This window comes from Bubalus bubalis, chromosome 22 (assembly GCF_019923935.1).
Source record: "Bubalus bubalis isolate 160015118507 breed Murrah chromosome 22, NDDB_SH_1, whole genome shotgun sequence".
NCBI lineage: Eukaryota > Metazoa > Chordata > Mammalia > Artiodactyla > Bovidae > Bubalus > Bubalus bubalis.
This window is the reverse complement of record NC_059178.1, coordinates 26,449,749-26,477,302: the sequence shown is the minus strand read 5'-3', so window position 1 is coordinate 26,477,302 and position 27,554 is coordinate 26,449,749. Positions and strand designations below refer to the sequence as shown.

At 39.1% G+C, this 27,554-nt stretch overlaps 1 protein-coding gene across 3 annotated transcripts in view; it reads right to left on the bottom strand.

Moving 5' to 3' along the window:
• Positions 1-358: 358 nt before the first annotated feature.
• The window catches only part of YES1 (YES proto-oncogene 1, Src family tyrosine kinase), a 65,113-nt gene continuing 37,917 nt past the window's right edge, over positions 359-27,554 (bottom strand). For all 3 annotated transcript variants that reach the window (XM_044934689.2, XM_025273442.3, XM_006079211.4), the window contains exons 2-12: positions 24,093-24,365; positions 20,174-20,273; positions 17,183-17,281; positions 14,332-14,435; positions 14,096-14,245; positions 12,643-12,798; positions 12,300-12,479; positions 7,590-7,666; positions 5,934-6,087; positions 4,532-4,663; positions 359-3,734 (exon numbers count right to left, since the gene is read on the bottom strand). In XM_044934689.2, the coding sequence (XP_044790624.1) occupies positions 3,526-3,734; positions 4,532-4,663; positions 5,934-6,087; positions 7,590-7,666; positions 12,300-12,479; positions 12,643-12,798; positions 14,096-14,245; positions 14,332-14,435; positions 17,183-17,281; positions 20,174-20,273; positions 24,093-24,357 (1,626 nt within the window). In that variant the 5' untranslated portion in view covers positions 24,358-24,365 and the 3' untranslated portion in view covers positions 359-3,525. The remainder of the gene's footprint in view (positions 3,735-4,531; positions 4,664-5,933; positions 6,088-7,589; positions 7,667-12,299; positions 12,480-12,642; positions 12,799-14,095; positions 14,246-14,331; positions 14,436-17,182; positions 17,282-20,173; positions 20,274-24,092; positions 24,366-27,554) is intronic.

Sequence of the window (27,554 nt, the reverse complement as noted above, 5' to 3'; positions counted from 1 at the left end):
ATATAATCCTAACTAAAATCTCCCCTGAATTTTTCTGGAGTATGAAAAATAAAGTCTACAAAGTTTATCAAGAATTTTCCAGAACATCAACATTGGGGGAAAAAAAAAAAAAGGCTACTTGCTTAATTATTAAACTGCATTATCAAGTGATTAGTCATTGAAGTATTATCCTCGTGTCAGAATGTCAAGTTAATTGGACAAAAACCAATGGGGTGGGAGATGCATGAACCAGTAATTGCTGCTGGGAAAATTAATGGTATGGGGGGGTGGGAAATCAAGCTAGACCCTTAAGTCACATTTTATGCCCTCAAAACTTCCAGGTGAATTAAAGAGTGATGTAAAACACAAAAGCATCAAATAGAACAGATGAGATGAATATTTAATCTTGGGATGCAAAGGACGTTTTAGGAATAAAAAAGATTTGACAACATACAAATGTACAACTTAAATGTCAAAAAAAATACATGCAAAATTAAAAGGCAAACAGCAAACTAGGAAAACATTCTTAAGTTGAGAACTTATTTCTCTACTGTATAAAAATATTTAATAAATGTTTATTAAATGATGTGTTTGTTCATTAAATGTTACTTTTCTGGAATCATTAGGGAAAAACAAAGCTAATAATTTTAGATAAAATAACACTAGAAAGGAATTAATACTATTACCTTATTGGAAATAACAAATGCTTTTGATTGGCCATTCATAATTTAGCATAATCTTATTTTCATTATACCTATAATACAAGTGTAAAACACACATAGAAATAAGGCTTGCATATTTTTCATTTTTAGAAAATTAAATCCCTTATGATCAAAAGTGGTTATTCTATTTTATATTCTTCACATAGAATCTTCTTCTATGAATAACTTCACTTAAATCTCTTAGGTTTGTCAGTACATTAAAACTGTACTTGCTGATATTAAAACAAACAAACAAACAAAAAAACCTTGTAAAAACAATGTCACTCACCTGACATGGAAAATTAATCACACAGAATAAGTTTAATAATGTTCTGAATTTAAAAAGAATTGATTTAACTCTGCTCAAGAGTCCTAACTCAATACTTCCCCCCCCCCAATGGAAGAAGAAACTCAGAATATAGTTTGCTTTAAATGCCATTTTTTAAAAAACTGATAGAACATATGAATAGTGGCTAAAAAGATAAATGGGTACATTCAATGAGAATTTTTATTTCAATTATCCACAAAACAATATAATAATACTTTATAAAAATATTAAGTTTTAGGCTACCATTATTCATTAAAAAAAGTGTTTGTGCTAGAAGGCTGTTTTTACCAACTTCCTTTTTTGGTAAGGAACACAAATTAAGAGGCTGAAGAAAAGCTGTTGGAAAAAATCGTCAAATGTACAAACTTGTTTATTTTTCTCAGCAATTTAAAAATACATAAACCATTTAAACTGAATACACATTAAGTTAGTGTTTTATTTCCTAACTATACAATTGATATTATAAGGAACTGCTCCATTCAATTAAAATCTAATGAATGCCATCAACTTTTTCTGGCTTATTTTTCGGAAGGGAATTATTAGTACATAAACATAATTTTATCCTTTTTAAAATGCTTAGAAAAATTGAAATATCATAGTTCACACAAAGCCCTTTAAAAATCTGAAGTCACAGGTTGAGGCTGTCCAAGGTAAACGATGACAGCAGTCTTCTTGGGAAGCCCGTGACGGCTTCAGTACATGCAAGTTACACAAGCGTAAGAAACCACTGCAAGTTTTAGGGCCAGAACGACTGCCAACCTGCATGAAGTTCATCTGTCACATTTTAAAATGGTTTGGATCTCAACACAGATACCACAGCACAGAACTGTTTATTTAATGACCAAATCAGGTAAGTGATGATAGTTAGTAATGATATTCCTAAAATGCTGGGACCGGATGTGTTGCTATATTTAAAATATAACTACAAAAGAGAGTGTTTTAAAACGTAAATACCAGACTTTTGTCAGACTCAGTTCCTTTGCTAGACACTTACACCCATGACGCTGCCATTCAAATTCATAATTTGGGATTTTAATTTTCTTTTTGAGTTGGTCATAAAAATCTGGCGTACTTTAAATATGCAACAACTATCCCCCTCTTTTCACCAATTATACTGAGTACGTTCTCCTCAAACCAACTAAATTCTAAAAGGGGAAAAATGATCATCATTAGGTATACTTAAAAAGGGAATGCAGATTTCAACATGGACTTGAAAACTGGAGTTCTAAAAACGTTCTGCATAGAAGCTGTATCACTGGAATTAGTGGGAAGCCTTAACTTAGCTATTTGAGGCTACAGGACTCATTTAGTGTTTGTGTTAAGAAAGATTAGTTTTATAGTCCTACCTATAGCTCTTAAAATCTCAGAAAATAGATTAAGTGAGGAGCTTTGAGTGCCAGCAAAGCCATTTTGTCACTCCGTAACATCAACATTAAACACAACATCCCATCTCTCTATCTGTAAAACGTTCACATTTTCTTGTCTCATATTTCTTTTAAATACATTTTCCTCTCTGTTAGTCTATATTCAGTATGAGCAAAAGTGCATTCAAGTCCCTGATCTAGTGATATTTTCCATTTGTGGCACCCACCGTTAACTACATATTAGCAATCTCACAGTACCAGTCTACTTTTCAAAGATGACTGTTAAAAAACGCTGAGTTTATTTTTTTCATGCTATCTAAAGATTAAAAGATTTCCCCTTGGATTGTACGATTTCAATTATATATTGCCTTTAAAAAAAATCAATGCAACCTTACAAAAGATTAGCTCACTTTCTAATTACCTTCATTATTTTAAACTGAGCCATTAAGAAATGATTAAAATGAAAAATGTCTTCTATTTTCCAGTTTCATGAGTATATTGAGTATTAACACAGTGCATTATACTTTCAAATTCCACTGCTGTCATCTAACATTTAATCAAGTTTTAGATGCAGTTTCCTTTCTGCTTCTAAAAACCTGGCCCACTTCCATGCAAACAGAGGCATATATAAAGGTTGCATATTAACTGTTCAACTTAGAAAAAACTTCTAAGAAGAATAAATGCAAGATATATTAAAAAACTGGAATGGAATTGTTTGGTCCCGTGAAAATTCCATAATTCTAGATTTTATTATGGTATAACTGATTTTAATCTCCCAAGTTTTGCCTATACTGATTGATAAATTTCTCTTAAATTATAAGTTTGGGGAATAAAAGAAAGGGAGTGATTCATAAGCAGTAGCCTTGCTGCTCTTCATTGTCATGCCATCATTCACATGGTCATCCAAATCTTAACTATACTTTCTTTGGACCCTGAAATCAGCTGGAAAAATTCGTCATTGGTACTTTAGAGTTAAACACTTGGAAAAAAAAAAAGTGGTTTTGTGCAACCATGTCTGGAATTCCAGTTTACCATCAAAAACATGCAGGGTGAAGAAGCTTTTCTTCTTTTGATTCCTGTACGTAAGTGAGGAAGTCTACACAAGTTCTTTACAATTTTGGCAGATTGGTGCATATAAAATAGGCTTCTTGGATTATAAATTTTCTCCTGGCTGGTACTGTGGCTCTGTAGCAGTGAAATAGTCTTCCAGGAAGGACTGGATATATTCAAATGTTGGTCTCTCATCAGGGTCCTTCTTCCAACACAGATTCATCAATTCGTGGAGGGACTCTGGGCAGCCCTGCGGGCATGGCATCCTGTACCCTCGCTCCACCTGCTCCAGCACCTCGCGGTTCACCATACCTGACAAGACGGGCGCCAAACAGCGAGAAACAGTGAGAAATGGTGCCCCTACACACCATGAGCCAAACAGAACTGACCCCCCACCACTAATTCGACATCTATTCAAGTGAGTTTCTTTACTGAAACGATCCTTTCTGACAGAGAAATAAATGTTAAATGTCAAAGGACATCAGCAAAAGCTTAGAAAAATGCTAATCTGTTTCAACATATCTTTCTTCATTCCACCTAAAATCTGGTTTTTAGTACTCATGCTTTTCAAAGCCAACCCCAAACTTGGGCTAATGAGGAACAGAGACAAGACAGTGTCTGAAAGGAATTCAGAAGAATGAGTTCTAGTTCTGGTTTTGCCAAATATACTGATTATGTTACTTTATATCAAGTCACTTCCTTGAAACAGTTTCCTTATCTAATGTCACCTGTTTGACTTTGCTTAAATTTATTACACAGGTCCTTTCTTGTATTCCTATGTAATCCCCAACTATTTCATCAGCAGCTCACCCTGTGTTATCACAGGCTAAGCATACCCTCAGTTACTTGTGGGAGGAAGGGAAGGAGATGACGGAGATATATTTATGCTCATCATCTGAGAAAACAGTAGAGCAAAAAGACCCTTTTAGAAAAGGGAGAAAGCTATGCATACAGAGCCCCATCTCAAGGACTGTGGCTCTCACAGACTGCTCACCATCCAATGCCAAAAAGAGAGAGGGAGGGAGGGAGGGAAGAAAGAAAACAGATAAACAAAGAGGGAAAAAAAGGCCTCTCCCCCATAAACTCCAGGTACATGAATGCAAGCTCACCTGGATATGGCACTCTGCCCTTTGTTACCAGTTCTGTCTGTAGAATTCCAAATGACCATACGTCAGACTTGATTGTAAATCGACCATACAGTGCAGCCTCAGGAGCTGTCCACTTGATTGGAAATTTTGCACCTAAAACAGTATTGACCAGCTTGCTTCAGTAACTGGTTTCTTTCTGTGCACATATGGCAAAAGCAGGGCTCATTTTCTGTCAGTATCCCTACTGCACCTGTCATCAGTGTCAAATTCTTCAAAAGTACAAGATCTTCTTTAATACTATTTAAAATTCCCGTTAGTAGAAAACACACTTCTTCCCGATAAGATCTTCAATGACATAAAAAAGAGCATGGCTGGTGGGGACAGAAAACCATCCAAGAAGGAACAGAGAGGTAAAGACGCTAGTAAGAAGCAACCAAAAACATGGATTATAGGATCTATAACTTTTTCAGTCAGTCCAGCTGCCTGCGTGCTGCAGTCCGTGGGGTCGCAGAGTCGGACACGACTGAGCGACTGAACTGAGCTGAGCTCCTAGTAGTTACCACTGCTGGCTGCCAAGAGCATATTCCGTTGGTTCTAACGTCCACTGGTTTTCGACCATAATCTCCTGTCTATATTCTGATCTCTCTCTACAAAATTTTACTGTACTATCATTTTGAAAAGCCTGTATTAATTTACTCAAAAATTTAGTGTCTTAGCACTTTTTATGCACATTATGCTAATTGTTAGCAGAGACACAAAAACATAGCCTTTGTGATGTTTATATACTTATAGTGAAAATAAGATTATAGGTGTCTTAAATACTTAAAGTTACTTATGTAGATATATAATGTTGTAAAATACAGTTCTTTAGATGTTCTGACAAACAGAAGATCAATTTTCATTAGCACAATCATAAAAGGTTTCATTTAAAAAGCGGTAGCGAAGTTTAGCCTTAAAGAGTGGTTAGAATTTCCGCAGGTAAAGGCTGAAGAAGAACAGGAAGACCCTCCAGCTGGAGGGGACAGCACACAGGTACGGAGATGGAAAAGAAAGCGCTGGGCTTCTAGCGCTTCATGCAGTAAAACCTGGCTGGTTCTGAGGTTTGTTAGAAACGTTATTTTAAAATGTTTCTTATTTGTTGGCATGCCAAGGGAAGTGTGAAGAGGAGAATACTGCTCGCTGTATTCATAATGCAAACAACACCCACATTGAGGTGCTTCTCTAGGGGAAAGAGCTATCAGAAAGCCACAGTATTATGCACTATGTATAATTTTATGATCAAAAATCAATGTTTCTATGACTCTTTTGAGCAGGCCTAGAGCTGTTTGCTTAATTCTGCACAACCCTGTATGTTCAAAAGAACGGTAAGAAAATCCATTCATTGAAAATGAGGTTACCAGCATTTATTAAACAGTCATTTTACCTTGTCTTGCCGTATATTCATTGTCTTCAATTAACCTTGCTAAGCCAAAATCTGCTATTTTGCACACAAGGTTTTCTCCTACGAGAATATTAGCAGCCCGAAGATCTCGATGAATATAGTTCATTCTTTCAATATAGGCCATACCATCAGCAATCTTGGGAAGAAAAACAAACATATATGGTATGAAGGGAAGGATGGAGAGGGCAATTCTGGTTAATGTTAAACCAGATCACTGAAGACACGCCTCTGGAAAAGAGATGATGGTAATGGGGCAGAGTCTAGTAGATGATAGGAAAAACAGAAAACCTTTTAATGGAGCAGGGAGAGAAGATGAGGAGGAAGAGAGGGGTCGAGAGAAGGAGAGGGGAGAAGTGGGGAAGGGGGAGAAAAGAGATGGCATGTGACCCACAAAGCCTGAAGCATTCAGCTGGCCCTTCACAGATGAACAGTCTGCCCGCCTCCACCATAAAGGGGCTCAGAGCCTGGAGCTCAGGCGTATGGACGAGGCTTGATATATGCTAAGGTCGCACAGGCGCAGTTTTCTTGGTATAAAGTTTCTCTGAATTGCCAGATCCTGTGGACATCTGGACACTCATTTTGAGAGGAGCCTTAGATTCAATGTGTCAACCAAAGCCAATAATAGGCCCCTTGAATACCTACCACACATCTGAATAAAACTTTTAATAGTTCTCAATTATACTTAAAAACAAAAACTCAGAAGAGTAAAACTATCACATCTTAAACTGTATACCCCGCCATCTAAATTCTTGTTTGGGACTATATTAAAAAAAGAAATTCAGCATATACTTTATTTTTATTTAAAGACCAACATGATTAATTACTTAAGGTATATTGGGCCTTCTCTGGTGGCTCAGAAGGTAATGAATCTGCCTGCAATGTTCTAGAAGACCTGAGTTTGATCCCTGGGTTGGGTTGGGTTGGGAAGATCCCTTGGAGAAGGGAATGGCTACCCACTCCAGTATTCTTGCCTGGAAAATTCCATGGACAGAGGAGCCCAGAGGGCTACATTCCATGGGGTCCCAAAGAGTCGGACATAACTGAGCGACTAACCCTTTCACTTAGGTATATTACCTTTCCACCTTCTATCCTAGTAGGATCAGTGTGACTCTGTGTTGCTTAGTATCCGCTGATCTACCACAGCCCACTCCCAGCTTTGGTCAGGTCTTCTGAAGTATATACTTCAGATTTCTAATATTTTCTTTGGAACAGCAATCATTCACCGTCTTAACACGTGTCTGCTGAAGTATAAATACGTACAGATTTTGTATTTGTGGATGCATATGTTTCTGAAAGGCCACAGGATACAGGGCAGCATGGTACTGGGATCACTGACTCTAATACTTGTAAGCTGTACAAATCTTAGACACCTGGCTCCTCAGATACTACAGTATCTGTAATATAGAGAGATTAGACTGGATTATCTGTAATGTTCCTCCCAGCTCTAAAACTCCATGATTTCACCATATAAACAATAGTATTCTGAGGAGCCTGGTGGGCTGCAGTCCATAGGGTCACAAAGAGTTGGATAAGACTGAAGAGACTTAGCACGTGCACGCGCACGCACACACAAGATTAGTTTACATTTTTAATGCGCACTTGCAGTTCAAATGGACACACGGATGAACACACAAGTACCTGAGCAGCCATGTCAACCAGCTGTGGGAGCTTCAGATACTTTCCGTCTCCCTCCTTCAGGAAATCTAATAAGCTCCCTGTAACAGACAGCAAGACATTCATGAACAATAAACAAAATTTAACAAGAGTAAAATGAACTAATTAGGATATAAAGATGTAATACTGTCTGTTCTCTAAAAAAAAAAAAATCTTGAAGGGAAGGGAAATGAAGGGAAGCAAGAGCCAGAGAGAAGTTGGCGAAAAGCGGATGCTGGGACCACAGGAGGGTTTTCTGTTTAAATGAAAAGATGAAGAACACAGTGTAAGAACTGTCCTTAAACAGAGGAAATGGGACTTCTTTTTAGCCTGCAAGACAGACTGATGATACATAAGCACTCTGCATGACAATGTGGAAATACAGAAAGAAGCAAAAGCTACAGTTCTTTGTTTCTGGGCTCAGAATCCAGATAAAGTGCCACAATCAATCCACTAAGCAGAACATCATTTGGTGTAATGATAATTGCTAAAACAGTACAAAAGCTGCAGAGCCCAGAAACAGCAGGAATCGGGGATTGGAATGTGTCATTTAGACAACTGTTTTTCTTTGCTCTTTAACCAGTTACAACAAATCCCCCCTTCCTTAAGTGTTCCTTATATCCATTCATCGGAGCGTTCTAGGTGTACCAGTGGGCCTTTAACTTTTTTTTGGTCATGGGTTATTTTGAGAATCTGATGAAAACTGCTGACTCTTTGTCTAGAAAAATACACATGAGTATGAAAAAACTGATGGAGAACGTCACAGGAAGTTTTCTGGACCCTCTGAAGCTCATTCATGGCAGAGAGCAGGTACTTGATACTGTGAGACCAGTTCAGAGCAGTCCTTCAGTTTGCCCCATGCACGTCTCTAGCCTTATTTCAAACCAGCTACCTTCTGCACTTTCCACTACCCATGGTTTCGCTCCCCATTTCCTTACAGCTCTGCAGAAATACCAGTAACCCTTCTGTTTACCCATCCACATCCCTCATCATCTTAAAGGACGGTACAAGACTTGTCTTTTCTACTGATTTTTCTCATTTTTATTCCAACCTAGGTAATCTCTCCCTCAATTTCTATGTTATTCACTGAATGTGTCAAACACCTAGAAATTCATTATGCTTTTGCTTGAACTTATTTGTTCATAGCAATCTGTTACTTACTTTTACTGAAAATTAACTTACTGGGTTAGGTCTTCTTTCCAAATTCAATGTAAGTTACTCAGATGGCTTTATTTCTTTGATGCCTTATTAATACTAGCAGACTTTTTATATTAGAAGCATTCAATACATTTCAATTATTAATAATTTCTAGAGTATCCTGCTTCCTTGGTGGCTCAGATGGTAAAGCGTCTGCCTGCGATGCAGGAGACCCGGGTTCAATCCCTGGATCCGGAAGATCCCCTGGAGAAGGAAATGGCAACCCACTCCAGTACTCTTATCTGGGAAATCCCATGGTTGGAGGAGCCTGGTAGGCTACAGTCCATGGGGTCGCAAAGAGTTGGATACGACTGAGAGACTTCAGTTCCAGTTTCCGAGTATCCCGACAATCAAGAGAACACAAGAAGCAATGAGTTCAGTTGGGTTACAGAGGGCCCAATTCTGAGTGCGTGAAGAGCAAAATGGGGAACTACTGAGTTTAAAAATGGAAGGGGTGTTTGTGATCCTGCATTCTAAATATCCCATCTAGATATAATCCTAATCTGTCAATCTGACAACACAGACCTCTACCACATTCCCCAATTAAATACTTCTTGAAATCAATACACAAGCTAAATGGCCCATTAGCTTTATCTCCACAACACTCTTATACTCTCGATATCCTGATTTAAACTTCCTCCTGGTCCCTTTCCTCCTTTTTAGTTCACCCTAACATACTCTGACGTAGGATACCTGGCAGTTTTTCTGGGCAGAGATTCCTTGTTAAAAATGCCATGTGCTCTGATTCATGTTGAGGTTTAACAGAAAAAACAAAATTCTGTAAAGCAATTATCCTTCAATTTAAAAATAAATAAAACATTTAAAAATGAAAAAAAAAAAATGTCATGTGCTTTGGGAGCTTTAGGTAATGTTTTAGCCACCAATTAGTTCAGTTGCTCAGTCATGTCTGACTCTCTGCAACCCCGTGGACTGCAGCACGTCAGGCTTCCCTGTCCATCACCAACTCCCAGAGTTTATTCAAACTCATGTGCATGGAGTCGGTGATGCCATTCAACCATCTCATTCTCGTCGCCCCCTTCTCCTCTTGCCTTCAATCTTTCCCAGCATCAGGGTCTTTTCAAATGAGCCAGTTCTTTACATCAGGGGGCCCAAGTATTGGAGTTTCAGCTTCAGCATCAGTCCTGCCAATGAATATTCAGGACTGATTGCCTTTAGGATGGACTGACTGGATCTCCTTGCTGTCCAAGGGACTCTCAATAGTCTTCTCCAACACCACAGTTCAAAAGCATCAGTTCTTCGGCGCTTAGCTTTCTTTATAGTCCAACTCTCACATCTGTACATGAATACTGGAAAAACCAAAGTTTTGACTAGATGGACCTTTGTTGGCAAAGTAATGTCTCTGCTTTTGAATATGCTATCTAGGTTGGTCATAGTTTTTCTTCCAAGGAGCAAGCATCTTTTAATTTCATGGCTGCAGTCACCATCTGCAGTGATTTTGGAGCCCCCCAAAATAAAAGTCTTCTGTTTCCACTGGTTCCCCATCTATTTCCCAGGAAGTGATGGGACCGGATGCCATGATCTTAGTTTTCTGAATGTTGAGCTTTAAGCCAACTTTTTCATTCTCCTCTTTCACTTTCATCTAGAGGCTCTTTAGTTCTTCTTCACTTTCTGCCATAAGGGTGGTGTCATCTGCATATATGAGGTTATTGGTATTTCTTCCAGCAATCTTGATTCCAGCTTGTGCTTTATCCAGCCTGGCAATTCTCATGATGTACTCTGCATATAAGTTAAATAAGCAGGGTGACAGTATACAACGTTGACATACTTCTTTTCCTATTTGGAACCAGTCTGTTGTTCCATGTCCAGTTCTAACTGCTGCTTTTTGACCTGCATATAGATTTCTTAGGAGGCAGGTCAGGTGGTCTGGTATTCCCATCTCTTGAAGAATTTTCCACAGTTTATTGTGATCCACACAGTCAAAGGCTTTGGCATAGTCAATAAAGCAGAAATAGATGTTTTTCTGGAACTCTCATTTTTTTCGATGATCCAACAGATGTTGTCAGTTTGATCTCTGGTTCCTGTGCCTTTCCTAAAACCAGCTTGAACATCTGGAAGTTCACATTTCACATACTACTGAAGCCTGGCTTGGAGAATTTTGAGATTACTTTGCTAGCATGTGAGATGAGTGCAATTGTATGGTAGTCTGAACATTCTTTGGCATTGCCTTTCTTTGGGACTGGAATGAAAACTGACCTTTTCCAGTCCTGAGGCTACTGCTGAATTTTCCAAATTTGCTGGCATATTGAGTGCAGCACTTTCACAGCATTATCTTTTAGGATTTGAATAGCTCAACTGGAATTCCATCACCTCCACTAGCTTTGTTTGTAGTGATGCTTCCTAAAGTCCACTTGACTTTGCATTACAGGATGTCTAGCTCTAGGTGAGTGATAACACCATTGTGGTTATCTGGGTCATGAACATCTTTTTTGTATAGTTCTTCTGTGTATTCTTGCCACCTCTTCTTAATATCTTCTGCTTCTGTTAGGTCCATACCATGTCTGTCATTTATTGTGCCCATCTTTGCATGAAATGTTCCCTTGGTATCTCTAATATTCTCAAAGAGATCTCTATAGTCTTTCCCATTCTGTTGTTTTCCTCTATTTCTTTGCATTGATCGCTGAGGAAGGCTCTCTTATCTCTCCGTGCTATTCTTTGGAACTCTCTTAAGAATGTCAGTTCTAGTTTTTCTGCTGCTTTTGGGGGAGGTATTTTCCCGAGTCAATGGGCAGCTTGTAGTTGGTGCTGTCACCACTAGGTGGCGGCACCTCACTGACCAAGATGGACATCTGGAGAGCGATGACGCCATCAGAGGCTTTCACTGTGATTAGTGACTCATTAATACTGAAAAGAGATAAAATTCAAGAGGGTAAAAAGCAGGCCTGTCAGCAAGCATTCTTGGTGACTTACTGGTCCCTCTTCCAATGCATCATCAGCAAAGGGGAAAGAGGGAAGAGCAACAACCTTTCTTTCTCCTTTCCCTGCCCTAATCCACCCTGTTACTGAAGATCCCACACCTTGGGGTCTGGGGTTTGGAGAAAGACATCCTTCAGCTGACAGCATTGGAAAAAAGAAGTTTCTAGGAGTCCTCAGAGTATATTATAACTCGATAAAACTAATTTTCTTAACTTTACCTGATTTCTTCATTTAGCACTTTAGACACAAATACCATTCTGATTGCGTTGTTTTAAATCAACTAGTGCAAATACTTTTTTTCATATTCTACTGCCTCTGGTCAAACGGAATGAAGGACTTTACTTTCAAAATAAATTCAGTGCCTTATTTTCTTTTTCAACTCTGTGCTATCCTTCAGAATAACTGGGACTAATTACTAAGTATTCTGTTAACATATCAGATTTTCTCTTTTCATATGTCTACATAAAAATCTCCAATTAGAAAACACAAAAATCTGTATGCATAAAGATAGAAATGACAAAATTTATTAACACGAATATCCCAGAGATACTGATGTACACATACCTTTTGACATAAACTCAGTGACAATGTAAATCGGCTCTTCAGAAACAACAGCATATAGTGGAACAAGTTTATCATGTCTTAGTTTTTTCATTATCTGAGCCTCTTGAAGAAAAGCTTCTGGCATCATTGTACCTGGCTTCAGTGTTTTGATCGCTACTTTTGTGGTTCCATTCCACGTTCCTAGAGAAACAACCCACATTTCACTATTTTAACCTATATTTTAAGAGATTTACAACAAACTTCAATGAGCAGCAGTAAGCTTACATATTTCAACATATCATAAATGATGGCCTTTTAATCTATGGCCGAACAATGAAAGAAAACGAAAGTTCAGGCTCCTTACCCATCCAAACTTCACCAAAACATCCTTGTCCTAGTTTAACCTCTAGTCGCAAAGACTCTCGCGGGATTTCCCAAGCATCTTTTGCTAGACCTTGAGTCTGGGGTTTCACAGTTGGACACACAGTTGTTAACTTATGGCATAAACCATCGGCATGTTCTAGATAAATGAATAAACTATACTGTAAATGAATGATTTACTAAAACTGAGGTATATATACTTGTACCAGTGTTTTTAAAAGTTTAAATCACAGGAAATAAAAACATGATGTTCTATCAGTTTTATTACAAAGGCACAAACACAAAAATGAAATTGCGTAAAAGAAAACATACAAGAAGTGAAACATTTTATTAAATACATTTTAAAGTTATTATTTATTGAATACTTATGTCCCAACTATCGTGCCAATTCAGCACTTCACAAATTCATATAAAGGAATCTTAGAAAACTTAAGCAACTTTCTCAAGGCCACCCAGTAAATATGTGATGGAGATGGGTTTTAAACCCCAGATCAGACTGCCTCCAAAGTTCTGCTTTTGATCACTGTACTTTATTTCTTCCCCAAAGAGAATGTTACCATTAACAGCTATTTCTAGAATCCACAAGTGTTAAGCAGCACAATAAAATCAAGGAAAAACTTCTTTAAAGGACTGATTTTCAAATAAAGGGAGACACAAAAACAGGAAACTCCAAATTTACAATGGTTTGACTTGCGAATCCTGTTTACACACATTCCGTTCCACTCTTAACAAGTAACCACACACATCCACATTCTAACAAGTGCAATTACAACTGATGCTACTGCTTGGTAATGTGCTGAGTCAATGTCAAGACTGATGATTGACTTGATAGACTCAATTTGCAGCTAGCTGTCACTGAAGAAGAAATTGTCATGGAAACTTGTCACCATTGCCTTCTCCATCCCCTCCCCTAGTATTAATCATTTAAAGACTTGCGGATGCATTTATGTATCAAATTGGAGATTAAACATTTTGAGACAGAAGACTCTAATACTGACTACTGTTCAAAGATCGGTGAAAGACTGATAAATGTCTATACTTGCTACAGCTTAATTTTCCATGAAAACAAAATGCACCTTCAGATCACATTTCATTAGAGTCCCACTTCACCAAGTCTTATGCGGTCCAGCTTATGCTGAGGAAGGCAACCCAACAGGACACATGATAACAGCTTTTTACTAATGTGTTTAGTTTTACCTACTTAGTAAATATCCCAAAATAAAATTTTGCTTTTTCATTGTCACATCTATTTGGCATATCATACCGGAGCTCAACTCAGGTGGTAAGTATTTCTGTTCTTCATTTTAAAACTGAAATACACTGGGCACATTCTGTGTGAGAAGCAGCACACTAAACCTTCAGAGGCATGAAGACATGGATCTGTCCTCGTGAAATTAAACACAAGGAAGTAACTTTCACCTGTGAAATGCACGTACCTGTGTAGTGTTTTACCAGTTTCTGCAGAGTATCAAACTGTGCTCTGGTTGTGATGTAGTATCCACCGTTGTCAAGTTTCCTGATTTTGTAGTGCTTCACATTGTCACCCCTCACCTCATCCCAGTCCCGAATAGAGAGGGAATAAGCACCTAGAGGGAAAATGGACACTCTTACTGTGTCTTCCTTAAAATACTGCCTGAGGAAAATTTTATGCTTGTATTAACAATATTCATACCTTTAGTAGTTTCACTCTCTCTTACTAAGAAAATACCTCGCTGATTCCCAGGATTCAGAAGTAATCTTTCTGCATCTTTTCTCCCCATTTTGCCAAAATACCATCTGGGGGAAAGAAAGAGTAGTGTTCTGAGTGAGAAGAGTCTAAGCATCAGAAAAATTAAGCACAGATATTAGTAAGAATGGAATGGGGTAGGGAGGATGACAAAGAATAAAACACAGCTTTAAAATATAGCAGAACAAAATGGAAGGTCTTTCTTTAATAAGAATATTACAAGTATTACTGTCAGAATATATTCTGTCATAGTTTTTTCATGTACTAACTACTCAACAGGTTTCTTAAACTCCATGTGGCAGTCAGAGGAACAGTAAATACAGAAGGAAAGGCAAGAGTGACAGACTGCCTTTTAGACAATGACAGATGGAAATATTCACATTACAACAGCAAGAGTGAAAGGGCTTTCCTGGTGTCTTAGATGGTAGAGACTCTGATTGCCAATGCAGGAGACCTAGATTTGATCCCTGGAGATTTGATATGATCCCCCAGATTCAATCCCCGGGTTGGAAAAACCCCGTGAAGAAGGGAATGGCAACCTACTCCAGTATTCTTTCCTCCAGAATCCCATGAACAGAGAAGGCTGGTGGGCTAGGTGTTGCAAAAAGTCGGACACGACTGAACAACTAGCACACATACAGAAAGAGTAAAAGTGGTTCTCTGGCAGCGGTGATCATTTGTATTCTGTTTTGTTGTTCAATCGCTCAGTTGTGTCCAACTCTTTACGACCCCATGGACTGCAGCACGCCAGGCTGCCCTGTCCTTCACTACCTCCCAGAGCTTGCTCAAATTTATGTCCATTGAGTCTGTGATGCCATCCAACCACCTCATCCTCTGTCGTCTCCTCCTCCTGACTTCAATCTTTCCCAGTATCAGGGCCTTGTCTAATGAGTCGGCTCTTCACATCAGGTGGCCAAAGTATTGGAGCTTCAACATCAGTCCTTCCAATGAATATTCAGGGTTGATATCCTCTAGGATGGACTGGTTGGATCTCCTTGCTGTCCAAGGGACTCTCAGGAATCTTCTTCAACACGACAGTTCAAAAGCATCAATCCTTTGGCACTCAGCCTTCTTTATGGTCCTACTCTCACATCCATACATGACTACTGAAAACACCATAGCTTTGACTAAATGAACCTTTGTCGGCAAAGTAATGTCTCTGCTTTTTAATATGCTGTCTAGGTTGGTCATAGCTTTTCTTAAAAGGGGAAAGCATCTTTTAATTTCATGGCTGCAATCACCATCTGCAGTGATTTTGCTGCCCAAGAAAATAAAGTCTGTGCCACAGAAGAGTGGAGAAGTCAAAAGGACAAAATCGAAAGTGACAAGTGCCAAAGCATAACAGAGAGTTATGGACACATTATACATCACAAATATAAGCAAACAAACATCGATCGAGCACCTACTATGTGCAGGGGGCTGTGTTAACTGCTGTGATACAAAGTATTTATGGATCCCAGGCAAACCTGCTTTGACATAAAGGTACAGGCTTGTCTCAACTGCGTTTTGCTCTACTGCACTTTGCAGATGCTGTCTTTTTAAAAACTGAAAGTTTGTGGCAACCCTGCTTTGAGCAGCTCCATCAAAGTCATTTTTCCAAAAGCATCTGCTAACTTTGTGTCACTGTGTCACGTTTTGCTGTCTTGCAATATTCCAAACATTTTTTTCCACTTAAGACAGCAAATTTAATTGACAAATGTTGTGTGTGATCTGACTGCTCTATCAACTCTCCATCTCCTCTCTGCATGCCCCCGACTCTCTGAGACACGCAATACTGAAATCAGGCTTACAATGATCTCGAAGTGTTCCTTTCTCTGAGTGAAAGAACAGTCGATCAATGCAGCAAATTTCACTGTTCTTTTAAGAAACTGCCACAGCCACCCCAACCTTCCGCAACTATCACCCAGACCGTCAGAGCCATCAACACGGAGGCAGGACCCTCCATGAGCAAAGCGATTATGGTTTGCTGAAAGCTTAGATGACGGTGAGCATATTTCAGCAATAAGTATTTTTAAAGAAGGTATGTACTGTTTCCTTTAGACACAAGCTATTGCACACTTAACAGACTACAGTATAGTGTAACTATAACTTTTATATGCACTGGGAAACCAACTCACTTTACTGTAATATTTACTTTATTGTGGTTGTCTAGAACCAAATCCACCATATTTCCAAATATGCTTGTAATGTCACTGAAGGTGAACTTTAACGTTTTAAAAGTTGTAAGAATGGTATGTAGAACTCCCATTTACCCTCCACCCAGGATTCCTGTTAACACTGCTTTGTCATATCCTCTTTCCCTGTGACGTGTGTGTGTGTGTGTGTGTGTGTTTTCTTCTAACTGAATGACAGTCACAAACATGCTGAAGCACTGCCCCTGAACACCCCAGTGTGCACCTCCTAAAGACGAAGACTCCCCCACACCGCCGTGCAGGAAGCGCCTAAGTCCAGGAGTGAACACTATGACACAGTAACACCAACTGAGGGCAAGTTTCTGAAGTGAAAGAGTCTGTGGAATATCAAAAGGGCTAATGCGATGTTTCTAAAGTGGGAAAAAAAAAAAGAATAGGGACTAGGCATAATGCAGTATTATAAATGCAGCTTCATTTATGATCCTACTGTAAGCAAACACTATGGCATTAATTATTAATTCTCAAGTAACATCTATTAATACAAAACATTAGCTGTATTAAGACTGGCATGTAATTGTGTGTGTGTAAAATTGTGGCTAAGCAAAATGTGCATTAGACATTTTAAAAAATCAAAATAATTAATAAAATATGAAGTGGAGCCGTACTCTTCAGCCTGAATGGAATCCGCCGGGGCTACGTAATTGCTTGGGATGTAGCCGTTCTTTCCTGTAGCGATTGATCTCGCCTCCCACCAGTCTCCTTCCCTGCAACACACAGAACAACAGTGACCACAAGGCGGACCGCAGCCCAGGACACAGTCTGCCGCAGTGCCGTCTTATATCTGAAATGGACAAGAGAGGTACTTCCAGTTTTAATTTATGCATTCGTTTGATCAAGAATTAAACTCAAAGAATAGTATTTAAAAAATAGGTTACATGAATTAAGAAAATAAGGCTAAGCAAAATCACAAAAGCGTATTTTTGCTCTGAATCAAAAAACAAAACAAAAACCCTGAAAAACAAACCCCCTTAAAAAACCAAAACCCACCTTAATTTTACTTACAAGATCTCTTTTTTTACATAACTCTTTCAACCTAAGACAATAAACTATACTGAATAAAACAATTTGGCAAGTAAATCTTTCAGATTACTCAGTTTCGAGTACATGTTTTCTCCTTTAAAAGCTTTACTGAGATATAATTTGTATACCATAAGATTCCCCTAAGATTTTTTGAGTTTTGCAACCATCAACACTATCAATTTCAGAACATTTTCAATGCCCACCAAAAGAAACTGTGTACCCATTAAGAGCCACACCCCATCCCGACCCTTCCCCATCATTTCCAACCACTAATGTGCTTTCTGTTTCTATGGACATGTCCACTGTGGGGGCATTTCATGTAAATGGAACCACACAATATGTGGTCTATTTGAGTGGCTTCGTTTACTAAGCCTAATTTTTTCAGCATTTATGAGGTTTTTTTTTTTAATTGCTAAATGATCTTCTTTTTAACAGTACAAAAAAGTAATGTTCCTTTTTAGTCATATTGGGGGGGAAAGTTCAGATGCCCTAGAACTCTTATAGCCAAAATATTTAGCAATGAGCGATAATAAAAAATTTAACTCCTGGAACAGTACATATTTATAAGAATGTTATCCATGAATATCCAAATAAGACTAAAATTAATTCAGAACATGAGATGTACATGTAATTTTTAACATGTAAGCCTTGAACTTTCCCCGAATTAAAGGAAAGGAGTGTATATTATCAATCTACAATGAGGAAGACACATGGATTCTGCTGCTAAAGATTAAATGCATGTTTGGCTTCACCAGAGGAAAGGTACTGAGAACACTGTCTACACTGCAATTTTATAAATGCCTGAGGTGAATTTGCTCTCCAAAAAATGAAATGGAAAATCCTTTGGATTTTCAAATGTTTACAAACTCAAGCACTTGCCTTGTAGCTTCCTGGGATATATTAAGTACATTCAGACACACAAACTGAAAACTCTGACCCTGATAACCGTTCAATGATTCATTCAGACTTTCACTACCTTTTTAAGTGACAGACCTTACAATAGGGTGTACCAGAAACAGGGGAAAAGTCCTTAACTTCAGGTAACTCTGTGGAGGGCAGGATCTGTCAACCTGAGCATGACTGACCTCTGGGCTGGCTAACTCTTTGCTGTGTGAGACTGGCCTGCGCACTGTCTGATGTTGACTAACAGCCCTGGCCTCTGTCCCCAGATGACAGTTGCAGCTCCCTGGCTGTAACAACCAAAAATGCTTCCAGACATTACCAGACGGGCCCTGGCTGATGCGGCCTCTGGCTGAGAACCACTGGTGTACAAGAATGACAGTGAAGTCAAGTCACTCAGTCGTGCCTGACTCTTTGCAACCCCATGGACTATAGCCTATCAGGCTTCTCGGTCCATGGGATTTTCCAGGCAAGAGTACTGGAGTGGGGTGCCATTGCCTTCTCCAGGGGATCTTCCCGACCCAGGGATCGAACCCGGGTCTCCTGCATTGTAGGCAGAGGCTTTTACCGTATGAGCCACCAGGGAAGAGCCAAAAGAATGATAGGCAAGTGATAAACTACAATTCAAAACTGTGGTGGCAGCTGTAACTGAGCTTGGCACAGGCTGCTACGTGAACATTTAAGAGAGACACCCAATCCAGCAGGAGGTGGGGACTGGGCCAGGCAGGGAAGGTAGAAAGAAAATCAAGGAAGGTAGCCTTGAGAAAGGACACAGGAAAATACACTTTGAACGACAGATAGAGTTGGCTAGATAAAGGAAGAAAAATGGAGACAAGAAGTCACATTTCAGAAAGAAGAAATCACATGCGTAAAGGCACAGAGAAGGGGAGAACCCTGGTGTATCCAGAGCCACAAGTAACTGAGTCTGGGAGGGCAGTGGAGTGGGGAAGGGGGAGAGGCTTGATGAACGATGCCCGCTCTTATTGCTGTTTCATCTTCACAGCAGTGAGCAGTTACTGAAGGACTTTAAAGAAGAAAGACAGGATTGTATTTCATGTTCTCGAACAATAACTGGTAGCAAGTGGGAATAAGGATGGAAGGAAACATGCCTGGATGCAGAGAGACCATAAATATCTATTTTGAGTAGTTACAAAGTGGCTGCTGTGCCTGCTAATGAAATTATGGGATCTGTTTTTCATAACAAGCATTGAATTTTCTAAGGTGGATCACTAAATGACCAAAAGTCTGAGAGTCACAAAAGGCAAGAGACAGTTTGGGACTGCAGGGGCTCCTCAGCCTTTTTCTTGTTTTTTGAGAAAGAGATAAAATCTTTACACCACCTGGTACTTAGAGAAAAGGGATCATAGAAATCTCTTTATAAAGGCTTTTTTTTTTTTTTTGAAGTAATGTACTTACTTTCATATATTCTCTCAATCCTCATTCTTAAAACTGTTTATGGCAGAACCACAGCAATACAATTTGTAGAAGTTGTAACTTTTGGCTTGAGCAGTAGTCTTCTGCCACGTGTCTAAAAGAACCAATGTATCATCCAACCCAGTGGGCAGAGACCCATGCCCCACCACTCTTGTCTCTGAATCATCAACTAGGTCAGTGGTTTCAGTGTAAAGTAGGCTGCCACTGGTATTTCTCCCTTGTAAAAAACTTGTAACACTTACGTGTTGTTAATTATTTGAAATCTTTCACCTTTCTTAAATGAAAGGTCTTCTGTAGTTCTAGCTTCATAATCATATAAGGCCACAAATACAGTAACACCACCTATTGGGTGAAAGAAAGACCAAGGTAAATTATACAGACAAATTAACAACACAGAAATTTATTAGTAAAAACATTGCCAATGATGATAAAGAAAGCTTAAGCATAGTTCTCTGCCTAATGTCCAGAATCAATTTTTAGAAGTTAGAGATTTGGGCCACTGAAGTTTTCAAGTTAATAAGATGATGTCTTAAGGTCTTCCATGAGACTACTATACTGTACAGATTCTAAAATTCTATAGAGCCAGAGAAACCTTTTTAATCATGATTCATATTTGCAACATCTCTAGTTTGAGAAGTGATGTGGTGATCAATGATTTAGTCACTAAGTTGACTCTAGCAACCCCATAGACTGTAGCTGCCCGCCAGGCTCCTTTGTCCAGGGGTTTCCCAGGGAAGAATACTGGAGTGGGTTGCCGTTTCCTTCTCAAGGGGATCTTCCCTACCCAGGGATTGAACTTGAGGTTCCTGCATTGCAGGCAGATATTTACTGCTGAGCCACCAGGGAAGCCCAAGTTCAAATCAATTTTTTTTGGCAGAAAAACCATTAACAAGTATTATAAACTACTGGCATGGATCATCTCAAATTCTTAAAAACAACAGGTGAACATTTCCATCCTTAATACTTACTGTGTAGCACAAGGAACTCTACTATGTGGGAATAGAAATAAAAAGAGTATATATAACTGATTCACTCTGCTGTACAGCAGAAACTAACACAACCTTGTAAATCAACTATACTCCAATAAAAATTAATTTAAAAAGACTAATGATTAACAGTAATAGCTAGGTTTTTAATTAATATTATTTATTATATTTAACAGAGATAAAAAACAGCATGTTTTTCTTAGAAAGTAAATGGTATGCCTGGTAAGGATTATAAATTAAAAAAATAATCATGTCATATAAATCACTGTATGTGGATGCTTAAGAGATTAGCAATTTAAATAATCAAATTATTATCTGCAAGGGGAAGAACAGAATCTCATTTATCTGGCTTTGCTCCTGAGGCCCAGCCATGCATTAACTACCCATTTGGCATCTCAATGTCTATCAAGCATTTACAACTTATTAGGTACAAAATAAAGGTGTTGATTTTTCTCCTCCAACCTGTATTGCTGAAGTCTTCACTATTTTAGCAAACACTACCAGCCAATCAGGTACTCAAAGCCAATCCCATTAACAGCATTGCCAGTTCTACCCCTTAAGTACCTTATCCACTTCCTTGTCCATTTCAGTGCTTCCATCCTAATCCAAGGATGTTATTCCTGTTATTTCTCACTGGGAGTGTAGTAGCCCAACTCACTCTCTATCTGCTTTCCCTATATCCATTCTCCACACAGCTAGCCAGAGGGAGTGTGGGGAATTCAGAGTTATGGGGAATTCAATCGCGCAAATCCTGTACTGATCTCTTCAATAGCTTCCTTCTGACTTTGAATAGAACCCAAACTTCATACTATGGTCTGTGCATGTGTTTGAGTCACTCAGTTATGTCCAACTCCTTGGGCTCCCATGGACTGTAGCCCATCCGGCTCCTCTGTCCATGGAATCTCCAGGCAAGAATACTGGAGTGGATAGCCATTCTTTTCTCTAGGGGATCTTCCTGACCCAGGGATCGAACCCGAGTTTCCTGCATTGCAGGCAGATCTATGAGGTCCTGAGAAATCCTGGCTCTTCAATCCCTTGTCATGTAATTCCACCCTCTGCCCGTACTAGTTCTCATGACTGCCAAGGCCACCTGTACCTCCTGAACTGCATTTGCTGCTCTCTCTCCCCAGAAAGCTTTTTTCCTAGTTCTGCACACATTTAGGTCATTTTCATCAACCAGACCTCAGCTCAAATAATTTCATCTCAAGATGGTTTTTCCTTGATCATTTAAAGAGCCTTCACCAATCATTCTGGTTAGCTCCTTCATAGTATTTATGAACTGTTAAATCATCCTGTTTAGTTGTTTTTATAATTATTACCCAACCCCCCTTAAAATGTAAACTCCATTAGGACAGAAACCTTGCTTCTCTTGCTTACAACTCTCCATACTGTACTCAACACACAGATACTCATTAGTAAATGAATATCCATGAATGGACTATTTCACATAAACATGCTGCTTTAGGTAACATTTAATCATTTTGGATTACTATCTTTCCAGAACATGTAATACTGAAAATAAACTTATTCTGGTGATGGAGAAATAACCATCATGACCATCTATTACTATGTTATTATATTGTTAAGTATTTAGAGTCAAGGGGCTGAAGTTGGGACTCTAACTGGCTCTCTGATGTCCACAACTCCTCAAGTGAACAGTCTATAGATGAATGTCTGATATTCTCTGGTCACTATTTTTGTCCTGGAGGTGAGCAGAGGTAAGAGACAAGTTTATAGTCCAAGCCTGTAGAAGACATTCTTCTTTTCTCCCCAAAAGTTGCTCAGTTTGATGCTGGCAGCTGTTTCCCCAAGTCTAAGGATAAAGAGCACACTCCAAGGGCTGCAAGAGGGAGAGACCAAAGAAACTCGAGTCCTTGATGACATGAAAAAACTACTGGTTCAAGGAATCCTAGAACCTCCCCTACCTTTAAAAGTCAGTTGCACTTCTGTTTGTTACTCAAAGGAAAAGCAACCTGGCAGGGGACCCTTCACAGAAGAACTACTTCTCTTTATAAAGTTTCTGACTACCTCTTTTTAGAGCATTTCTGGCTCCATGAAAGGCTGTCGGCCATCACTTCTGACTGTTCTCTGCAAAGACACTACAGTGTAATAAAGTTTTAGAACAGGGCATTAAATATGTGCCCTCCTGGTTATCATCTGTGACTGAAAAAAAAAAAAAAAAATCACTTAACCTGTGAGCCTCAGGATTTTTCTTTTTTTAATCAGCAGTACCTAACAGAACTGTACTATGATCACGAAATTGCCTTTACCTAACACATTAAATAACTATTATAATACTTTAATAATGGCCAGCACTTGATAATCCTCAGAAGTTGGTAGCATTCTAGAGGGAAGGAGATACATTTTTAATCTTTATATTCCCAATGCCTGCCACACAGTCAGCTGCTGCTGCTGCTGCTAAGTCGCTTCAGTCGTGTCCGACTCTGTGTGACCCAATGGACGGCAGCTCCCAGGCTCCCCCGTCCCTGGGATTCTCCAGGCAAGAACACTGGAGTGGGTTGCCATTTCCTTCTCCAATGCATGACAGTGAAAAGTGAAAGTGAAGTCGCTCAGTTGTATCTGACTTTTTGCGACCCCATGGACTGCAGCCTACCAGGCTCCTCTGTCCATGGGATTTTCCAGGCAAGAGTACTGGAGTGGGGTGCCATTGCCTTCTCCGACACAGTCAGCACCCAGTAATTATTTGAAAAATGAATTAGTGAAGTAATTAATGGTAACAGTGTGTGCGCCAGTCACTCAGTCATGTCCGAATCTGCGATCTCATGGACTGTAGCCTGCCAGGCTCCTCTGTCCATGGAATTCTCCAGGCAAGAACACTGGAGTGGGTTGCCATTCCCTTCTCCAAGGGATCTTCCTGACCAAAGGTTTGAACCTGGGTCTCCCACATTGCAGGTAGATTTATTACCATCTGAGCCACCAGGGAAGCCCAATTAATGGTATAAACCAGTACATAATCACCATCAGATTACTGCCAAATTTCTGAGAATAATATCCATGTAGAGTTTACTTTGTATGTTGGAGATTTTTAATTTTCACATAAACTTAAACACCCCATCCCTAGCCCCTGGTAACTTATTTCTCTTACAGAAGACCAACTTGATGTATCTCTTGCCCAGGGTCACATTCTCAAACAGACTGTCCATCTAAAGCTCACCTGTTAAACCAGCAGGATATGAACTTGGCACCACTGAAAACGAGGAAGATGCTCCTCCAAAAGGTGTCACCGCTGAGGACCCTCCGAACGGCGTCATGGAGAGGCTGCTGAAATTGGCAGATGTGCTCTTCGTGGAGGATGTTGGTGCCACCACAGCGTGTTCTCCTCCATAATGGCTGACTCCTGTGCTGACCGGCTCTGGCGTGTTTTCTGGTCTATATTTAATGGATGGACTTTTGTTCTCTTTACTTTTAATGCAGCCCATTATCAAGCCTACAAAGGTGATAAGGCAAAGTGTGAGAGGCAGTTAACATAAAGGATACTTCAAAAGAGGTATACTTTAACAGTTGCCTTTAAACCAGGCATTTCTCTCCTGCAAAAAAGTAACAATAACAAATAAACCAAAAAATCCTAGGCAGCTAAAAATAGTCTCTCCTCACTTATTTTTATTATAGTTCTGCTAACATATCATTCTAATCATGTCATTCTCCAGCTCAATCACTATTAATGGCTCAACGACAACAGGCCACAGCGTACTGGGAAAACCGTGGGCTCTGAAGACAGAAGCCGAAGGTCGAATCCTGGCTTCCTACTTTCTAGTGGAGTCATTTCAGGTCTGTTGCTTAACTTCACTGCAACCTCAGTTCCTTGAAAAAGGAGAACAATATCACCTACTTCATAAGGTTTTCCATGAGAAGTAAGTTTATTTATCACAACTTCTAGACTATCTCTGGTACACAGCAGGTACTAGCAAATTCTGGCAGTTTTCCTTCTATCTATACCAGCGCTGTATAACAGAAACAGAATCTGAGCTGTATCTATAACTTTATTTTTTCGTATCTATAATTTTAGATTTTCCAGTAAACACATTTAAAAAATAAAAACAGGTCAAATTAATTTTAGTAATATATATTTCAATATGTCATCAGTATGAAAAATGTTAATGAGATTTTTATACTCTTCTTTTGTACTAAATCGTAGAAATCTGATGTGTATTTTAAACTCACAGTACACCTCAATTTGGACCAAGCACATCTCAAGTGCTCAACAGCTGTATGTGGCTAGTGGCTACTCCACTGGACAACGCAGTGCTATATCTTCTCCCTAGTGATGGACACACCCTCAAAGCTTGCCAAATCTGATTCCAGTCTATCTTTCCCACTTTACCTCCTATCATTTCCTCACTTATCTTGTGCATAAAAGAGAAACAGTCTCAGAGTTGGAATGTCTTTAGATCACTATCTTAAAACCGGTATATTCAGAGGACGTGACAGTAAAGCACAGTATAGGAACATGACTGGGACTGGAAGCTTAAGTATCTACTGAAAACCCTATGAGAGAATGACAAGCTAAATGTATGAAAGGCAGTTGCTTCTGAAAGTGTTAGAAGGACTATAAGGTAGGTTGGTTCATAACGTGGTAGTTGGAAAAGAAAAGCCTTTAAAGTATGTGAAAGTTTCTAGAAACCCTGAAGGAAAAGACGAAGAGATATATGATTAACTTGGGGGTGGGGGGCCGGTATGGGCATAGAAACTTTTAAGTGAAACTAAAGACATGAGAAGTAGGGAAAATGTCCCTGTACTTGCTCATGCTCTTACTTGCTCTCTCAACACAGGAATGTACCTTATAAAAATTAGTTGAGGTTCTTAATATAGACAAGGGCTTCCCATGTGGCTCAGCTGGTAAAGAATCCGCCTGCAATGTGGGAGATCTGGGTTCGATCCCTGGGTTGGGAAAATCTCCTGGAGAAGGCAACGGCTAACCACTCCAGTATTCTGGCCTGGAGAATTCCACGGACTCCATATATAGTCAGTCCAGGGGTTGCAAAGAATCGGACATGACTGAGCGACTTTCACACATTCACACAATATAGACAACTCTTACACATGAGAAAATATACATAGACCCTTAGAAAAATCTGAATGCCTATCAGGAGGCAATTCACAAATGAAACATGAAAGGCCAATTAGCATATGAAGACATGTCCAATCACCCCAGTCTTCAAATAAATGCAAATCTCTAAAGGTATCCTTTTTGCTTATCAGATTGGCAAATTTTGACTCAATACTCAAGGCTGAGGCATGAATTTTAATCATCAATATATACCCACAAAATACATTAAGTTGCAAAAAATATTTTAAAATCTGTACAGAGGATTTTCAATATTACCAATATCTGAAGTCTAAATATTAAGAAAATATTTTAATAATGACACAGACTTTGAAAAAACAGCAGCTGTATGATGGAAAAAAAATTATGAAAGCCAGAATGGGTGCTAACTTACTTTATAAACCAATTGAAATATATCATTTCATAACCAAAGTTACTGTACCCCTCACCCACCCTCATTTCCATTTCCAGCTTTCTTAGTTCCTCATTTTCACCTTTTTCTTCACTCAGGATTCCCGTTAAGGTCTTTTCTTCCCATAAGACATCACTTCTAACCTAACTCTTCCTCCGTAAGTTCTATCTTTTTCCCCCTCAGCCTTCCAGTTTTCCATGACTTTTCTTAACCTGTCCTCCAGTTTCTTTTTCTTAATCCAGAATCTTTGGTCCAACTAGTCCCAAATACACAGGAGCCATCACTGCTGCCTACCTCTTTTGGAAACATAACTATAAATGTGGAATGTGACTTCTATTTTTAAGTAATCTTCAGGTGTAAAATGTATTTAAGATTTTAATGGATTCTCTTAGAAACATGATTTAAAATACTTATAAGTCAAAGCCTCTTTCAGGTTGCAAGCTACTAGCTTACAGATATATTAGTTATTAATAACATATATTTATTAGACACTCTAAAGGGAGCCAAAGATGGCAAGAAATGGTTCTTTTTCTTTAAAAAGGTTGCAAGTAAGTGTAAGAAAAATCATAGTATTGTACAATGTGAAAACCCTGGAGGAAGGCATAGCAATCCACTCCAGTATTCTTGCCTGGAGAAGCCCATGGACAGAGGAGCCTGGCAGGCTATAGTCTATAGGGTTGCAAAGAGTTGGACATGACTGAAGCGAATTAGCACGCATGTATGTATGCACAATGTGAAAACTGCCAGAGTGAAAACAAAAAATGCCAGAGCAGAGGTATATACGAACATGTTGGGAATACCATTGAAGTCATCAGCTCTGCTTTGAGAGCTTGGGAAAGAAAATTCTGCAGATGGTGGCACTGAGCTAGGTTTTGAAGGGCTGGAGATTTAGGAAAGAATATTCTAGAAGGAATGAAGAGTGAAGAATGGTTCCAACGTTTAGAAAAGCAAGGTGTATCAGGGAACAGAAAACTGTGGCAGAAATATAAGGGGGTGTTTTTGAGAATGGTGGGACAGGCAGCTAGTTAGAGGAGAATTTACATACACAGAGGGTTATTTGCTAAGAAGTAACTTTTAGATTTATCCAGGGAGCACTGGAAAGTTGAGATCCTTAAAAAGCTGAAGAGCAGAAAATATGTGTTTGAGAATAACTATGGTGG